This window comes from Schistocerca gregaria, chromosome 11 (assembly GCF_023897955.1).
Source record: "Schistocerca gregaria isolate iqSchGreg1 chromosome 11, iqSchGreg1.2, whole genome shotgun sequence".
NCBI classification, from domain to species: domain Eukaryota; kingdom Metazoa; phylum Arthropoda; class Insecta; order Orthoptera; family Acrididae; genus Schistocerca; species Schistocerca gregaria.
The window spans coordinates 52,170,700-52,189,771 of record NC_064930.1 but is presented as its reverse complement, the minus strand read 5'-3'; the positions used below and the strand labels follow the sequence as shown (position 1 = coordinate 52,189,771).

At 39.0% G+C, this 19,072-nt stretch overlaps 1 protein-coding gene across 2 annotated transcripts in view; it reads right to left on the bottom strand.

The window, feature by feature from the left end:
• Positions 1-4,877, bottom strand: part of LOC126295274 (zinc finger protein 596-like) — a 128,143-nt gene extending 123,266 nt beyond the window's left edge. Inside the window, exon 1 of one of the 2 annotated variants that reach the window (XM_049987702.1) lies at positions 4,178-4,877. In XM_049987702.1, the coding sequence (XP_049843659.1) occupies positions 4,178-4,183 (6 nt within the window). In that variant the 5' untranslated portion in view covers positions 4,184-4,877. Of the gene's footprint in view, positions 1-2,950; positions 3,026-4,177 lie in introns of those variants that run through there. The other variant, XM_049987703.1, reaches the window with a different exon arrangement.
• Positions 4,878-19,072: the final 14,195 nt, after the last annotated feature.

Below are 19,072 nucleotides of genomic sequence, written 5' to 3'. Positions count from 1 at the left end.
AAAAGTGACTGTGCTTCTTTGTGGGGCTTTTAAGACAATTATGTGAAATGACACACTTAAATACCATTTCTGAACATTTTACAGTCTTTAAACATGTTATCCTATATTATAGGTCCTACTCTAATAACACACAGTACAGACTCTCATAGACAATAATACTTTTTAGATTCCTATGTAATTAATACTGACCTTGGTTTATCTAATTATAATGTTCTTGTGCCTATGGTTTCGCCATACTGTTTGAGAAAGTGTAATAAATGAAACTAATATCATTTGAGAAGATGAAGAAATAAAACAAACACATTGAAAATTATAATACAGAAAAGAAGGAAATGGTAAACTACATTAATAACTTTTTTTTTAATGTACCACATTCACTAAACTTAAAATTCTCAAAAAGGAAAAGAATAAAGGCTCCAAATGTTGCCTGTAGCATGAACATTCCTTCAAGAGATGAACAGGAGTAATTAGGGTTGACTAGGAGCTTAAAACCAAAAATTACCGTGGGTGGAGATGGTGTACCAATTTCAACCCAATCACAATAATGACTGCAGCGTAGACTGTAAAACCTTTAACACATGTTACAAATTTATCCTTTAGTGAAGATTTGTTTACACAGTGGCTAAAAGTGAGACAGGCATAAAATAGAAAAGTACCATCCGATATCACTTCTTTCTGCTTTCTCCAAAATAGTAGGGAAACATGAAATTGATATTCAGCGATGAACTCTGAAAATGGCTTTCATGCAAAACACAGCACAATAGTTGCAGTCTTAGACTACACCCAAGAAATAAATAAAGAAGTGTGGTAGCAATAAATACAGATTTGTCAAAAGCCTTCCAATACCATATGCCATGAAATCCCCCTTGATAAGCTCAAAGCAATTAGTATCACAGGAACAGTGGTTTCAGTTGTATCTCAAAAACAGAACTCAGACTGTGAACTCACCACTGTTAATTCAAATCAGATAATAAGGGCAGTCTAAATAGCAAAAGAAGTTACTTTACAGGTGCTCCTCGGGCAACATCTTAGGAGCACCACTCTTTCTGACATATGTGAATCATTTACAGTTGCAATACAATAATCAAAATTTTACTATATGCTGATGACAAGTCTAAGAATGAGTGACTATTGATAAAACTAAAAAATATTACCAAATAAAAAAACTACATTCAGCTTGGTAAAATGATCCGGGATGAAGACTATCGGAAAATGGATGAGAGACTATTAGTGTGTGCAGTTTGCAAAAATGTTAGGAACGCATATACATGAAGCTATTAATTGGAAGCACCATTTAAGGTTCCTTGCACACAGAGCTAATTCAGCCTTCTTTGCACAGAGAGTTATCTAAAATGTTTGCACTTTCAAAGGTATACTTTTGAGATTTCCATTCTGTTGACTCATAAGGAATATCATTTTGGACAGCTAATTTAAAAAAAAATTAACTTACAAAACACACTGTCCATATAATGGCCTACAGAGCTACACAAACTCACTGCAGACCTCTTTTCAGGAAATTAGGAATACTCTGCCACCACCCTACATTTTTAAATGTGTACTAATAACCAAAGCAATATAAGGAATCTCCACACAAATGCTAACTGCCACAATTATAGAATAGGGAACATGAATGACCTACACATTGAAGAAATAGAGTTCGAAATCAGAAGCATGTAATATGTATGGGTATTACACTCTAATGCATTGCCTCAAAGATAAAAGACAAAGGACAATATCAGTTTTAAATTAGAACTTAAATTTCACAGTGATAAAAGTTGCTAGACCTAAGAAAATGAATATCCTAAAGATTGAGAAAATGATTTCGTAAATCAAGCCCCGATACATGTAAAGCAGCTGTGTGATAAATCCTATCTTTGTATGTTTCAGTCTATACTGTACTAGGCCTACTTAATCTACATTACTATTTATTCTATATGTAGTTATTACTGGGAAACAAATTATTATACACCATTCTTATGCAAACAAAAATTAAAAAAATTCTAGTATGTATTGCAGACAATTTCATTTTGTACATACCAGACTTTTTTGTATTTCTGTGTTTGACAAGTATGATATAGTTTTTACGATGACAACGATGCTAAATTAATAAAACCAATAAATACATGCGGTGACATTTTCTTTTATCTCCAAGTACGCAGCCCCGAAATGATGCGCTATCTGCGCTTAAAAGAGAAATATTGAAGAAGGCGATAAAATACCTCAAGCTAGAAAAAAGAGCAATACATTAGATCACAGCAAAAGCTCTTCTTGGCCCTTGTGAATCCTTAGTAAACATTATTACATCGCAACTGGTATACAAATTTGCATAGCCAGACAGATCAGGTAAAAAGTTGGTTGTCTTCCACCACAACGAAATTAACAATGACTTCCACTCTCACTGGAGATCATAGCATACATAAACTGTTGCAAAAATTTCGAAGTACAAACCGTTTCCTTTAAGAATTCACTGAAGATGTATGTAGAGTCTGTATAGGATGGCGAAAATAGCATGTAATTCACAAGACGCTCTGCACGATGTTACATGTATTTTTCATATCTGATGCACAGTATACGTTGCGTATTTGATACGCACCAAAATACTGGTGGAAAAATTAACTTATTAGTCGTATTTAGAAAAATTACAAGCTCGTGGGCAATAACACCGGTGGTTTGTTTTGAGAAACCTAACCTAAAGCAATTACCGATGTACTAAATCCACACGTTGTCCCAAACAATAAACAAATTCACCAACGTTGATTCCGACTAACCCGTTTCAAAATCCAAAAATAAATAAATAAATTCAAAACACGCCGCAACATAACATTAACACGACATTACTACGAACTGTCACTACAGTACAAGTTGTTGGAAAAATACTTAACGAGGCACAGTCAATTATGAGATTAAAAATGTGATAATTATGTTCGGAGATAAGTTTTGATCATTTCACCTTTCAATTTTGGTAACCTCTTGTCACTTGTTTATTACCTGTAGGATGTAGTTTATAAACACCTGCAGACCGCAAACCCACAGAGCTGCAACTGCTTGACTTCTTCTGACAGATCAAAGATTATAAGCTCAGTGTCAGATTAGCTGTGGGAGAAAGAATTAAGTGTCGAGGGCTGCAGAATATTCTTGTCAGAAATGCAGACCTTGCAACATAGTGAATATGGAACCACTACACTATTTGAAATCTGATTGTTTGTTTAAATAAATAGAAAAACACCAACATGCGAAGAGTGCACACTGCTCTGGTACAAAAGTGCCGTCGTTTTCCTCTTGCACAGCTTCTTACTTTCGTAGAATGCTATGCTCTGTTTTCATTGACTACATATGTAGACCATAAATAGACCACAAATATTATTTATGCACAGTTAAGTCCACAGTAGTCAAGTGGTCGTCATGTTGCACATATACCGCACTAACTTATAAATTACATCTCCTATATACCATAATACATAAACACCAAAATATTACAGACATCAATGAAAGGAAAGCGAAAATATGTTTCTGAACAAAATTAATGCAGCATTTATATTATTTTTGGATTTGGTTGGGACCCATGTAGCAGACTACCAAAACTTTTATGATGCTACGATATCAGTTACTGTTGACCAGTGGCGTGCAGTCAAAGAAAACCATCATAACGACTGGGTGAGCGGTGTGCTGACAACACATCCCTCCTATCCACATCCTCCGCTGAGGATGACACGGCGGTCGGATGGTCCCAATGGGCCACCTGTGGCCTGAAGACGGAATGCTGCTGCGGCTTTAGAGCACCAGTAAGGCAAGCAACATGCTTTGCAAATAACTTCGATTGGACCATTGGAAGAAGTTGCAGGGAAAACAAGTTTAGAATGTACTAGTTACAGTGGTGCAAAACAATTCGCGTCCACGACGTGCAAAAGGCTTCTTTAAAAGCTGACCAATAAAAATGATTGTACTTCCATTTCTGCGTTCATAGTATGTAACTTCAAATGTATTGTAGAAGCTTAACTTTAAAAGTTGTTTGGTGATTAATTCTCCAGATATCGTACCAAGGAGACTACTTTTAGAAAATAAAAACAAATAAGCTTCGACCCAGAATCGAACTTCCGACCTCCTGCATCCTAACCCAAAATACTATCCACTGCACCAACTGCACAGCACTGGTCTCTCCTCTAACATATGTACTTACCGACATGTGATAACAGTGTTACCAGACTGCCAATCTTCAACGTCCATTTATTGCCAGTATGTGAGGAATCGCGCCGCAAAGTCAGAGTGCGCAAATTGTTCTTCGCCCTGTATGTATTTCCAAAAGCTGGCCTGGTTTTATCTGTATATTACTGAATAACCATGTGATTATAATTACATAATATTTTGTTATGGTTATCGTTTGCAAAGCAGTATTTCAGTTGCTTCTCCTGAATGTGGACGACCAGTATACCGTAGTTGCAGGGATAACAGCAAGCTTTATCTTAATATAAGGTAGAACATTCTGCGTAGTATTCTGTACAAATGCATCTCCTCTAACCGTTGACATAAATAAACTTAGTATTTCTGTATGATTACTTGGATATGCTTGACCACCTCAAGGAGTCACCAACTTTCATCTAATCTGCATGTCGGAGAGCCTTGTCTCTTAGAACTTTATGTATAAAGGTAGACTGTCTATCATCAGCACCTGTAAATCTTCTGCATAAAATTTTTGTCACACCTTTCCATTTTTCACTTTAACGCAGTTATTTCTCGATGTAACGCTTCCTCACTTTTATGTAATTTAAATTCAGATTTTTTTTTATGGTACAAGTTTTGCGCACCACATAATTTAGGTGTAGTAATATTAACTACGAAATAATGAAGTAAGATATTAGTTCAGGCCTCAGAAGTTAAACATGTGAATACTGTGTTATCAAAAGTATCAGAACACCTCAAAAAACAAACGTTTTTCATATTAGCTCCATTGTAATGTGAGAGAGCAAAATGGGCTGCTGCATTGAACTCAATTTTAGTCAAATGTATCCAAAATGCAAGATATTCCACCAGAAAAATAATAATTGTACTACGTATATAGTTTTTACATACCTTCGTGTGCTCAGTGGGTTGGAAATTGTCCCGATGAATCGCTGAAAGCCATTTCAACGCAGATTTGCGTCTTTCGGAAAGGAAAACAACATTACTTTCGGCCCAGTTCCGTAATTCCCACGACACCTTGGCACACAACATTTGTAAACCATGTTCACAGTGGCTTCACTACGCGTAAACTCTGTAATCGCTAGTTTAAAGCAGGAATATAGCACTCGATCCAATAAACGTGTAGATAAACAAACTCTTCGAAACACAACATGGTGGCCCGCTTGGAGTGACGTCACGGCCTGCTATGAGTTTCGCGCTGCGGCCTTGTCTCTAGGTGGTGGTGGTGGTGCAAGCCCCCTCCATGACAAACACGACCACACTGTAACACCACCGCCTCCGAATTTTACTGTTGGCACCACACACGCTGGCAGATGACGTTCACCGGGCATTCGGCATCCCTACACCCTGCCGTCGGATCGCCACGTTGTGTACCGTGGTTCGTCCCTCCACTCAACGTTTTGCCGCTGTTCAGTCGTCCTCCTTACACCAAGGGAGGCGTCGTTTGGCATTTACCGGCGTGATCTGTGGCTTATGAGCAGCCGCTCGACCACAAAATACAAGTTTTCTGACCTCCTGCCTAACTGTCATAGTACTTGCAGTGCATCCTGATGCAGTTTGGAATTCATGTGAGATGGCCTGCCTATTACACATTACGACCCTCTTCAACTGTTGGCGGTCTCTGCCAGTCAATAGACGAGTTCGGCCTCTACGCTTTTGTGCTGTACGCGTCCCTTCACGTTTCCACTTCACTAACACATCGGAAACTGTGGACCTAGGGATGTTTAGAAGTCTGGAAATCTCTCGTACAGGCGTGTGACACAAGTGACACCCAATCATCTGACTTCAGGTTATAATGCAGAATAGGTGTCTTCACAAACAGATTTCAATGACGTTCTGTATCACTTGAGCCGCCTCATATAACGACATTCTCGTTAATAACGCATCCAGTTATTTAATCTGTCCGGTATTTTAAATGTTTCAGATGGTTAATTGAAATGACAAGTGTCATTTAGTTCATACAACACAGCTTGGCACGGAATGTTTAGTTGATATCTTCTTAACATACTTCCAGTTGGATGGTCATGACTGTCTTACTGAGGTGTGTCATTTATGTTGGCATCTGTTCAACTTCATTTTGTGTTTGGCATGCGTTTGCTTTGGCGTTGTTGTTCTATCCAAACATGAAATTTGTGCTAGGCATATATCAAGACCCTCATTCAGTGTTACCTGCAATGACACGGTTTTAATATGTGCTGGCATAAAAACACCCACAGTGAAATAGTATTCTGCAGCTGTTGATATCTCTTATAACATGACAATGAAGAAACTGTAAAGTCAAAATTATAAAATAATTGCTATGTTAACATGCAGAATTCAACAGATTACTCAAAATTTGGTGCCACTTAATCCATAATAGGAACTTCACTCTTATAGTTCCATAAATATCACAGTACTGCTGCAACACAAGCAGTTCACAGGTATATTCATCATATACTGATGCCTGGTGAGGTATGCTCCTAGTGCTTATAGTACTAATTAATAAAAGAATATTAAAATGGAATATGCATGTTGTTGTAGAACATGGTATGTTGCTGTTAAGCATAAATAATTTGTGTACTTCCACTTAGGTGTGACCTGTCAAGCTGATATTGGTGGAAAATGAATGAGTATCCAGTGTTTTTACTTTAACATACAGACACACATCTCTAGATCGTGCTGTATATTGTACTGACTCACACTACTTTGTTTTAGGTTTGTGAACTTCACTTCACCGAATCTGACATCTGCCGGCATACGGAATGTTATGATGAAGTGAAAGGCACAAACTTGGTGTCAAGCTTTCAAGACCAAGGCTTAGAGAGGGTGCTGTCCCATCAGTGTTACCAGGCTGCCCAAGCTATTTGTCTACTCCATCCACCAGCTCTCGAGAAAGTGCAGAGGAAAAGAGAGCTAGATTGGACAATGAACATCTTCTACAAGCAATTAAAGACAGTATAGCCACCAAAACAGAGTATGATTCGAGGAAGTTATTTTCTACTTTTGAAGCATTTCTGCAGTGCCTAAAAAGAGAAACCATTCCGAGTGAATAGTCCATTGTTAGGAGAAGTGACTGTGTCTTATTTCTATTGCTTACTGTATTACCTGCTCCATCTGTGTCTGTATCTGTTGTAGTGACAAATGATTTGCAGTTGTCTGCTTATCAAAGTAACACTGAGATAAGAAAGATAGGCAGTAGAAAAATATCACACAAACTTTCAAATATGAATGACCTGTTTACAGTTTTAGACAAAGTGAAAGAATTAGTCAGTGCAAAAGAAAATTCATTAAAAAGCCAGTGCCTTCTTATACAGGACATTTTAAATGACGTGTGCAGTTCTGTAGATGAAGAAAAAACAGAAACAAATTCAATTCTTAAGTGAGCAAGTTAAGTTGCTATGTAGCTGTGAGGAAAACTATAGGTTTAATCCTCACTTTCCTGTATTTTGTTGTATTCTGTATTCTATCTCCCCTCATACCTATAAATTTTTGAGATCAACTGGCAATCTTATTCTTCCTCATCCAAGAACTTTACAGAAAATATGTTCCTCGTATACTAATGGTCCTCATAATGAACAAAATGAAGGTGCTGTGCTCCTGTATATTAAGGAAAGATTTAAATCTTTGCAGGAAAGTGATTGTACAATTTCTTTAATGATGGATGAAATTCATATTAAACCTTATTTTGATTACAAGGGAGGAAACATTGTGGGGCAGCATTTGATTGTGACAAGGCTGCTACTACAGCATATGTCTATGATACAATCATTGCTGTCTTCTTTTAAAGAAGTAGTGCATGTCCTTCCAGTGAGAAACCTTGTAGCTGAACAGTTATTTTTCTATATGAAGAAAATATTATGTGGCCTTTATGACATCGGTTTCGAAGTTATTTGTGTAGTTAGTGACAACAATGCTATAAATAGGAAATCTATGGCACTTTTTAGCTCACCTCCAAAACTCAGTATAGTTTACCCACATCCAGCTAATCCAACTTAGCCACTATTTTTTATAATTGATTCTGTCCACACCCTAAGTGTATACGTAATAATTGGTTTAATCAAAAGGACTCTCAAGTTTTGCTCAAATATCCACAATTTGATGAAAGCAGTGATGATTGTCAGGTTTTAATGGCACCTTTCGAAGCATTGAGGCAGCTTCATAAGATTGAATGTAACGGTCTACTTAAGCATTCTTATCGTCTTTCTTTGAAGTCTCTTTATCCATCTTCACTTGAGAAACAGAATGTGCACCTTGTTTTGCAGGTATTAGATGAATATACGACTGAAGCCGGTACAACTGTAGGAGAACAGAAAAACTTGTTACATTACCAGACCACTGCAGGATATATTAAAATTATACTTACATGGTGGAAAATTGTAAATGTTAAGACAGTTCACAAAGGTGTTCGACTAAATGATCTCTTCCAGTGGCCTCTGTCTTTAAGTAATAATGATGAAAAATTAGTTTTTTTGGAAAAGTTTTTTGTGTGGCTCGATAAGTGGAAGGACTTAGGCCTGAAAAATAATACCCTTTCAAAAGATACACATATAGCTCTGACACACACAACCTATGGTTGTGTTACAAAATGTCTGCTTGTGTCTGTGTATGTATGGATGGATGTGTGTGTGTGTGTGTGTGTGTGTGTGTGTGTGAGCGAGTATATACCTATCCTTTTTGTCCCCTAAGGTAAGTCTTTCCGCTCCCGGGATTGGAATGACTCCTTACCCTCTCCCTTAAAACCCACATCCTTTCATCTTTCCTTTTCCTTCCCTCTTTCCTGACGAAGCAGCCGCCGGTTGCGAAAGCTCGAAATTCTGTGTGTGTGTTTTATTTATTGTGCCTATCTACCGGCGCTTTCCCACTTGGTAAGTCTTGGAATCTTTGTTTTTAATATATTTTTCCCATGTGGAAGTTTCTTTCTATTTTATTTACAACCTATGGTTTGATTAAGATGGCAAGGTACTGTACTAAAGAGCTTGGTTTCACTTATTTTTTGCCTGGAAAAATTCAAACTGATTTTCTGGAAGCAAGGTTTACCAGTTACCGATCAATGGCTGGCTCTCAGTATCTCATATCTGTGAGACAGATTTTTGAAGTGGAAGCGAAGATGAGGATGCAGAACATCTTACCACTCATGTTGTATTCAAGTACTTTTGGTAAACTGCCTGTTGCAGAAGGGTTCATCTTTAATTGTAATGATGACACAAAAGAGACTATACAAATAGACTGAGTTTATGGTTGACATTATGTATTTGGAGGAAGATTTCAGGCAGGCAGAAACATACCTTCCAATATTAACATATTTAGCAGGCTATTGTGTTCGCAGTGTACTGAAGAAACAGCAGTGTGAGGTGTGCAGCAAACACCTTCTTTTAGACAAAGAAATGTGTCGGCATGGTGAACAACATCTTAGTTTAATCAAAAATTTGGACAGGGGTGGTTTGTTTTTGCCTCAGCCTGATGTTGTGAATGTTATTATTTACAATTACATTACTGTGCAGATATTAATATCTGCCCTAATGAAAAAAAATTGTCATCCAATAGTCCAAGGGTGCTTGTTCAAAATGTAACCATAAATGCTGTTCAGAAGAAAAGTTTCGTCTTAACAGACTTTATTTGCAGTAATGGTCATTCGGCAGATAAAATACTGAAGTTGTTAGTCAAAGCATCCACCAACACATTATTAAATAATTACATGAAGAAAAAGAATGACACCTTTACTGCTTCTTTTAAGAAACGGAAGCTTAGCACATTTTAATTTGTGTACACTTTACATGCTAGGACATTTATCAGGTGTCACAGGAAATTTTTATTGTGTCTCACACATTCAGTTACACTGTATTTGGTCCACTGAAAGCAGAGGCAGGTTCCATAATCCATATTGGTGTAATACCTTCAATTGAATGTCATTGGTCCACATAGCCTGTAAGTTTTGGATAATTTGCTTCCAACAGTTTCAAATGTCAGAAGATCACAACTGTTTCTATGCAGACTATTCAGCTGAAGTAAATACTTTGTCCAGCACTAATCGCTAGTTTCAATCTCATCATTGTAAAATTTTATCAGTTTGTGTACACATCCATCTGTGCACCTGATACTGGCCTAAGGTTGAAACTGGACCAGTTTTTACTAGTAAAGTTTTTATGTCTTTCAGCTATTCTGTGCAGAAATATTTACATCTTCCTTTCAATTTGGGAAAGCCAAAAATGGATTTCTCCAATTTTCCTGAATCAGAATGACACCAGGGTGTTTCCTAATGTAGTTACTTCTCATAACAGTTGTTCATCTAAATTTTGATACAAGCTGTCAGTATTGTTGCATATGGGTAACAATTAGTTATTGCTTTGCATATATTATTTTACTGAGACATAGTTAGATTCTAGTAGTTGCTTATTCCACTCACAGTTTGGAATAGTTTGTTACTAATCTTATTGTGTGTTTTTTTTTAATTAAACTTATGAAACCCCTTGGTAGTGTGGCGCTGTGTGTCAGACTTGGATGGCACATGTGTTTAATATGCTAAAAAATTTCACAACAGCACACACTTTGGTACTGAGTGAAAAGTGTGTTCTTGAATTGTTTCTGCCAGTAGCTGTTACAGAAAATCACTTCACAGCATTAAAATACAGCTTTGGTGTTCCATACAGTCAGTTTAATTGAAACAGTTTATTCTAACAGGAATAATGTGAAAGGTGGTGTTTATATAGTAATTAAGGAAAAGTTCTTCCCACCTGTATAGAGGGAGAGTATCCTTACAAACATTAAGGAGTGTCATGTTGCTGCATTTTATTTGAACGTGTAGGACATTATATCCTACACCATTCAGTTTAATTTGGAATCAGTGTAAAATTGTTACAGTTTTGATTTATGTTGTACATCTTTAGTTAATCCCAGAGTTGGTTCCTCTGATTACAGTTAAGTTCATTACAAGGAAATTTGCCTACTTCTAGCTTATGGCAGGGTTTTCAACAAATGTTGCATAGCTGTGCAGTAACAATATAAAAGAGTTCTTTCAGTTATGGCTTAGGTATTCAACTCTAATGTGAGGTTGGTCTGATATGTTGTTGTACTCAGTATTACCATTAATTATTAGTTTCCAACGACTAGCTACATTTTCACTTCGTTGAATGTTCTTCAGTAGTGCCTCATCCCAGCACACCTTTATATCTTGGTGCATACATTCCAACAAATGTTTGTTGCTCTATTACTGTGTCTGAGTTAATACTTTTGTCAGCAACATAAGTCATTGTTAGTCACAATTATTAAATTTTATAGACAGTAAGACTGGTAATGTAACCTGTTATAGGCATCTGACATGTTTTGCAACTGTCATTTTTCACAAAATACAATATATCAAATGTGCACAACTAATAAATCATTCTGAAAGTAGAAAAGGCTTGCTGCCTTTTATGATGGAGTTCGTGATCTGTTTCTGTAATGGAACCATGTTGTGCCCTGGATTTTGTAACAGCATTTTGAGGAAGTAGATGTACATATGACTGACTTAAATAAATTATAGTTCATTACTTCTAGTGTTTTGTAGTCCTACATTAACATAAACTATTAATAATTACATTATTTTAAGCACACTGAGTACTACCATTCTCGTGTTACAGTAATCTGTCTACATATGACAAAGAATTTAACATGCTGTAGTCACCAGCCAGTGATTTCTGATCTATCCCTGGAGTTACTAAAGTGCAAATGTGAATTGTAGTGTCCCTTGTTCTGAAGTTTAATACAATACTTAGTATTGTACACAGCATTCCTTTTTTACAGGATAGCTTGATTCCCTTAATTAGTCACTGTCTCTTGCAGTCACGTAGGTAGACACTTAATGAAATTCTATTACGAAATACAGCTTCAAACAATGGAACAAATTAATCTAGAAATAGGTTAAATTTATTACTGACATTTTTAGCGTGACACATTGTCTCATTCCAACTGGTGCAAATGTCTGCTGAAGGTTTGTAGATTTTCACTGTTGACTTATATAAAGGTCCTGTCAATAAAACTACTGTTGTTAGCAGGGCTTATAGCATGCACTTTGAACAGCTGAACATTATGGTCAGGAATACATCTAAAATTTCACTTAATCATATGTTGCTAATTCTTTTATCTGCAGAGTATTGTCAATCAGGCTTGTAAAGTTCTTTGCAACTCTTGTGAGAAAGTCAACACCTGCACAGGTCTCATTACATGCTCAAAATCTGCCATATTTTTACAGGAAAGAAAATTTACATTACAATAACAATGCATAATTGTTTTTGTTTCTGACAAAAGGTGAGTTAAAAGTGACTGTTTGCTTGGGGAATGTACTCAGCTTTCCTGAGGGCGCTCTATAAATATATTTATTTAGGATACTGAAGGCAGAGGAATTTAATATTATACACTGTATTAGTGCAGAATTTTTCAAGTGAGAGTAAATAATAGTCGTCTGGTCCAGAAAGTCACAGTGCATTTTTCACAAATGTACCTTGTTTTATCATGTATATCGCAATATTATTTACATCCCGCACTCGTACGTTTTCACTAGCTATTGATAAGTCTTAAACAATTACATTACCGGTAAAGAAGAATTATAAACTTTAGTTTCTGCTATATCGCGATTGATAAAGTTACGTATTTTAACCATACGGCAAAGTACTCTCCTCTTTGCGTGGTATCATTTGCCAAGATCTCGTTTCGTTATCTCCAGCGGTTTACGAGATATGAGAGGCGTCATGAATATTTCATTCCCGCGCGTTGCGATCGGAAGTGAAGTTGTTGCAGATGCTCAATTTTTTCGAGACTGGAAGCAGATATTGATCTAAAGTTTTACGAAAATTTCCAAACCTCAACTGTATTTCAAACTCTGCAATGGAATGTATAATATGCATCAAACACAAAGTCATAGCGACCCCTAGTTTTGATGGCAACGTTCTCAAATTTGATACTCATCTGTGAAATACCACAATAGTTATGACCATTATCGAAATGGTTGGCACTTCATCATGAAGCTGCCCTATAAAGCTAGAAGTATCTCAGAAATTAATTATTTTTTACGGAACAGGTTCTGTAAAACCGTTTGACAAAGATTTGCAGGCCGTGCGTCTCGAATCCTTAAGCGCAGCGACAAGCCAACCCTGGCCCGCTTTGCGTGACGTCACAAGAGCACGCCGAGGCCTTCACTTTAGGTGGTGGTGCTTGCACCCCTTGTTGTTTTGAATGGAACTATCACAACACAGGCCTACATTGATGCTTTAAGCATCTTCTTGCTTCCCACTGTTGAAAAGCAATTTGTGGGTTGCGATTGCATCTTTCAACACAATCGAGCCGCTCTTCATAATGCAAGTCCTGAGGCAGAGAGGTTACTCGACAGTAACATCCCTGTAACAGACTGGCCTGCACAGAGTCCTGATCTGAAACCTATGGAACACCTTTGGGATGTTTTGGAACGCAACTTCGTGCCAGGCCTCACCGACCGACATCGATACCTCTTCTCAGTGCATCATTCCGTGAAGAATGGGTTGTCATTCCCCAAAAAACCTTCCTGCACCTGATTGAACATATGGCTGCGAGAGCGGAAGCTGTTATCAAGACTATGTGTGGGCCAACACCTATTGAATTCCAGCATTCCCGATGGAGGGCGCCACGAAATTTTAAGTTATTTTCAGCCAGGTGTCCAGATACGTTTGATCACATAGTTTATCATCTTCCAGCGCAACTCCAGAATCTGTCACTGGCCTAGCAGCCAGACAGAAAAGTATAACGTGTCACCAGCTATTAAATGTCAACCACTCCAAAACAAAAATTCCCAATTGAAAACATAAACACAAAAACACACAGTGAATGGGTCCAGGGTTGTCAAATAGAGGAAGACAAATATTTCTGTTTTTATATACACTCCTGGAAATTGAAATAAGAACACCGTGAATTCATTGTTCCAGGAAGGGGAAACTTTATTGACACAGTCCTGGGCTCAGATACATCACATGATCACACTGACAGAACCACAGGCACATAGACACAGGCAACACAGCATGCACAATGTCGGCACTAGTACAGTGTATATCCACCTTTCGCAGCAATGCAGGCTGCTATTCTCCCATGGAGACGATCGTAGAGATGCTGGATGTAGTCCTGTGGAACGGCTTGCCATGCCATTTCCACCTGGCGCCTCAGTTGGACCAGCGTTCGTGCTGGACGTGCAGACCGCGTGAGACGACGCTTCATCCAGTCCCAAACATGCTCAATGGGGGACAGATCCGGAGATCTTTCTGGCAAGAGTAGTTGACTTACACCTTCTAGAGCACGTTGGGTGGCACGGGATACATGCTGACGTGCATTGTCCTTTTGGAACAGCAAGTTCCCTTGCCTGTCTAGGAATGGTAGAACGATGGGTTCGATGACGGTTTGGATGTACCGTGCACTATTCAGTGTCCCCTCGACGATCACCAGAGGTGTACGGCCAGTGTAGGAGATCGCTCCCCACACCATGATGCCGGGTGTTGGCCCTGTGTGCCTCGGTCGTATGCAGTCCTGATTGTGGCGCTCACCTGCACGGCGCCAAACACGCATACGACCATCATTGGCACCAAGGCAGAAGCGACTCTCATCGCTGAAGACGACACGTCTCCATTCGTCCCTCCATTCACGCCTGTCGCGACACCGCTGGAGGCGGGCTGCACGATGTTGGGGCGTGAGCGGAAGACGGCCTAACGGTGTGCGGGGCCGTAGCCCAGCTTCATGGAGAGGGTTGCGAATGGTCCTCGCCGATACCCCAGGAGCAACAGTGTCCCTAATTTGCTGGGAAGTGGCGGTGCGGTCCCCTACGGCACTGCGTAGGATCCTACGGTCTTGGCGTGCATCCGTGCGTCGCTGTGGTCCGGTCCCAGGTCGATGGGCACGTGCACCTTCCGCCGACCACTGGCGACAACATCGATGTACTGTGGAGACCTCACGCCCCACGTGTTGAACAATTCGGCAGTACGTCCACCCGGCCTCCCGCATGCCCACTATACGCCCTCGCTCAAAGTCCGTCAACTGCACATACGGTTCACGTCCACGCTGTCGCGGAATGCTACCAGTGTTAAAGACTGCAATGGAGCTCCGTATGCTACGGCAAACTGGCTGGCACTGACGGCGGCGGTGCACAAATGCTGCGCAGCTAGCGCCATTCGACGGCCAACACCGCGGTGCCTGGTGTGTCCGCTGTGCCGTGCGTGTGATCATTGCTTGTACAGCCCTCTCGCAGTGTCCGGAGCAAGTATGGTGGGTCTGACACACCGGTGACAATGTGTTCTTTTTTCCATTTCCAGGAGTGTATTATCCAAACGTCCCCTTAACCATCCCATCATTGACTGTTATTGCAACTGTATATGTGGAGAATATGGTGACTACACACACTTTACATGTGCACCAATATGATGCCATGGGTTAATAGGCTGTAACTGATCTCATCTATAAGCTCTCATGTTCAAGACATCGAAATACTCAAGTACCTGTAGAATCTTGGCATCATACATATGCTGGTGTAGGTGACACACATGCTTCTCACATTAGAAGTGGAAAGAAAAATGTTGGCTAACATTTGAAATCAAAGTTTCTTGTGGTAGGAAGATGGAGCTCTAGAGCTTTGTATAATATAGAGAACAAATTTTTATCAAGACAAATAGAATTGCAAAACCCTTTACTGTATCATGGAAAAGGCAGATAAATGCAATATACCAAAAATTTTAAAATCACAAGACCAAAGCAACGACAGTTTAGGACGTTCTTAGAAATGAAATGAAGGAACTCTGTAAGGCAAAAGATATACAACTCCATGATGACCGTAGCAGTGAGACAAATTTTTGGCCAATAAATTTAGGTACTTGTGCCTAACAGTGGCTGAAACCACAAGGTACAAAATGAATCATTGAAGACACATTCACTTGGCCTAGTCAGACATATATTGCACACTCCTTAAGCAGACATGAATTTTACCATATCAACTGCAGAATAGATCACAAAAAAATCACCAAAAAGGAGTGGCTTACGGTTATGGCAATATATCAACCGAAGTAAAGGCATGTTGTGCTGACTTGGTAGCAACCCGTCCTCCCTTTGTGTTATCTTTGTAGTCAGTCAGTTAGAAAAGTTCCATTTCCCAAAAGGCGGAAATATGCAGTAACAACACTTATTTCCAAAGTGCGTGTAAGTCATTGACCTCTAAATAACCTTTTCATTACAGCTGTTGGTCTTTGATACAGCCTTCTCACCAGTCAAAGCAATATACGACGCTCTAAACTCAGTTCTGGCAGAATTAAGAAAGACAAATGATCCTATTGACATTTTCTGTGTTATTACCAAGGCCTTTGATTGTTTGGATCGTAAAATTATCCTAGGTAAACTAAACTAGTGTGGCATTCCTCTGTTCCATAGGAATGAGATTAAATTCTGAGTGAGAAAACATTAAATATTACGTCCCAAAAGGTTTGGTGCTTGGACTACTCCTGTCCTTGTCTTACGACTCTCCAAAATCTGTGACGTTCGCAGTTGATACGTGTGCACTGGTAAAGGATCCAGACTCGTCAGTCCTGTACAGTGCTTAGAGAATAAGGGACTCAGGTTAAGCCTTAGTCTTTCACATACTCTTATTGTACAGTTCCACTCAAGTGAAAATCACTTACAGATATTGCACCAGAAGTAGGAGTCAAAGAGAACACGCTAGATCAGGCTACGTGAGCGATGCTCCGAGGCATCCAAATGGATAATAAACAGTAGCGGCAAAAAGATGTCGATTACTTAACCAAAATGGTCAGGTATGATGGGTTTGCTGCAAGAAATCTCATCGCTGAATTGATATGCAGACAGAATTGCTAGAACTTTTGCATACTAAGGCAACGCAATGAGGTCAAATTAGTAATTTTGCATAAGGGTGCAACAAGAGTTCAATGTGAAGTTGGTAACTGAACATCTTTCAGAAATTTTTCAGGGACCAAGTAATTCTTATACTTATGGGCTGATAAACCTCACTGTTGGTGTTTTTAGGTAATAACAAGCTGCATGTAGGCTGAACTGCGAAATTCACAACCGCAAAACTACAAGCAAAAATAATTTATATGTAAGTTATGCACCCGTCCTACAGTTAAGAATGGAATTTGTATTCTGGTGGAGGAGTATGTAACAGATTGTTGGTAGACATCAGCCAGGAGCCCTCAGATACTCGTAAAACCTTTTTCACCAAACCCATAATTTATAAAAATACACAGACAGAAAAAAATTGGAGCGCCAAAAGATAATTAATGTAGGAATATATTTGTGTTGGTAACATAGTGATGATATAAAAACTTCAGGATCACAGGCTAATGTAAACATGAGATAAGCAATTGCAAATGAGAAATGCTGTTGTATCAATAACCTGTGTAACCGCCAGAATATTAAATGCAGGCATGCAAACGTGTATGCCGATTTGTGGGTTGGAGTTCTATGTATGCTGCACATGGTCGGTTAATACAGGCGGGAGGGTAAAGGCTGTTTGTGGATGACGATGGATTTGTCGTCCAATGATGCCCCAAATGTGCTCGACCGGAGACAGATCTGGTGATCGAGCAGGCCGAGGCAACACGTTGACACCCTGTAGATCATGTTGGGTTACAATAGTGGTATGTGGGCGAGCGTTGTTGTTGTTGTTGTTGTGGTCTTCAGTCCTGAGACTGGTTTGATGCAGCTCTCCACGCTACTCTATCCTCTGCAATCTTATTCATCTTCCAGTACCTACTGCAACCTACATCCTTCTGAATCTGCTTAGTGTATTCATCTCTTGGTCTCCCTCTACGATTTTTTCCCTCCACGCTGCCCTCCAATACTAAAGTGGTGATCCCGTGATGCCTTAGAACATGTCCTACCAACCGATCCCTTCTTCTAGTCAAGTTATGCCACCAACTTCTCTTCTCCCCAATCCTATTCAATACCTCCTCATTAGTTATGTAATCTATCCATCTAATCTTCAGCATTCTTCTGTAGCACCACATTTCGAAAGATTCTATTCTCTTCTTGTCTAAAATATTTATCGTCCATCTTTCACTTCCATACATGGCTACACTCCATACAAATACTTTCAGAAACGCCTTCCGGACACTTAAATCTATAGTCGATGTTAACAAATTTCTCTTCTTCAGAAACGCTTTCCTTGCCATTGCCAGTCTACATTTTATATCCTATCTACTTCGACCATCATCAGTTATTTTGCTCCCCAAATAGCAAAACTCCTTTACTACTTTAAGTGTCTCATTTCCTAATCTAATTCCCTCAGCATCACAGGACTTAATTCGACTACATTCCATTATCCTCGTTTTGCTTTTATTGATTTTCATCTTATATCCTCCTTTCAAGACACTGTCCATTCCGATCAACTGATCTTCCAAGTCCTTTGCTGTCTCTGACAGAATTACTGTCGTCTCTGACAGAATTACAATGTCATCGGCGAATCTCAAAGTTTTTATTTCTTTTCCATGGATTTTCATACCTACTCCTAATTTTTTTTGTTTCCTTCACTGCTTGCTCAATATACAGATTGAATAACATCGGGGAGAGGCTACAACCCTGTCTCACTCCCTTCTTAATCACTGCTTCCCTTTGATGTCCCTCGACTCATATAACTGCCATCTAGTTTCTGTACAAATTGTAAATAGCTTTTCGCTCCCTGTATTTTACCCCTGCCACCTTCAGAATTTGAGAGAGAGTATTCCAGTCAACATTGTCAAAAGCTTTCTCCAAGTCTACAAATGCTACAAACGTAGGTTTGCCTTTTCTTAATCTATTTTCTAAGATAAGTCGTAGAGTCAGTATTGCCTCACATGTTCCAACATTTCTACGGAATCCAAACTGATCTTTCCGAAGGTCGCCTTCTACTAGTTTTTCCATTCGTCTGTAAATAATTCGTGTTAGTATT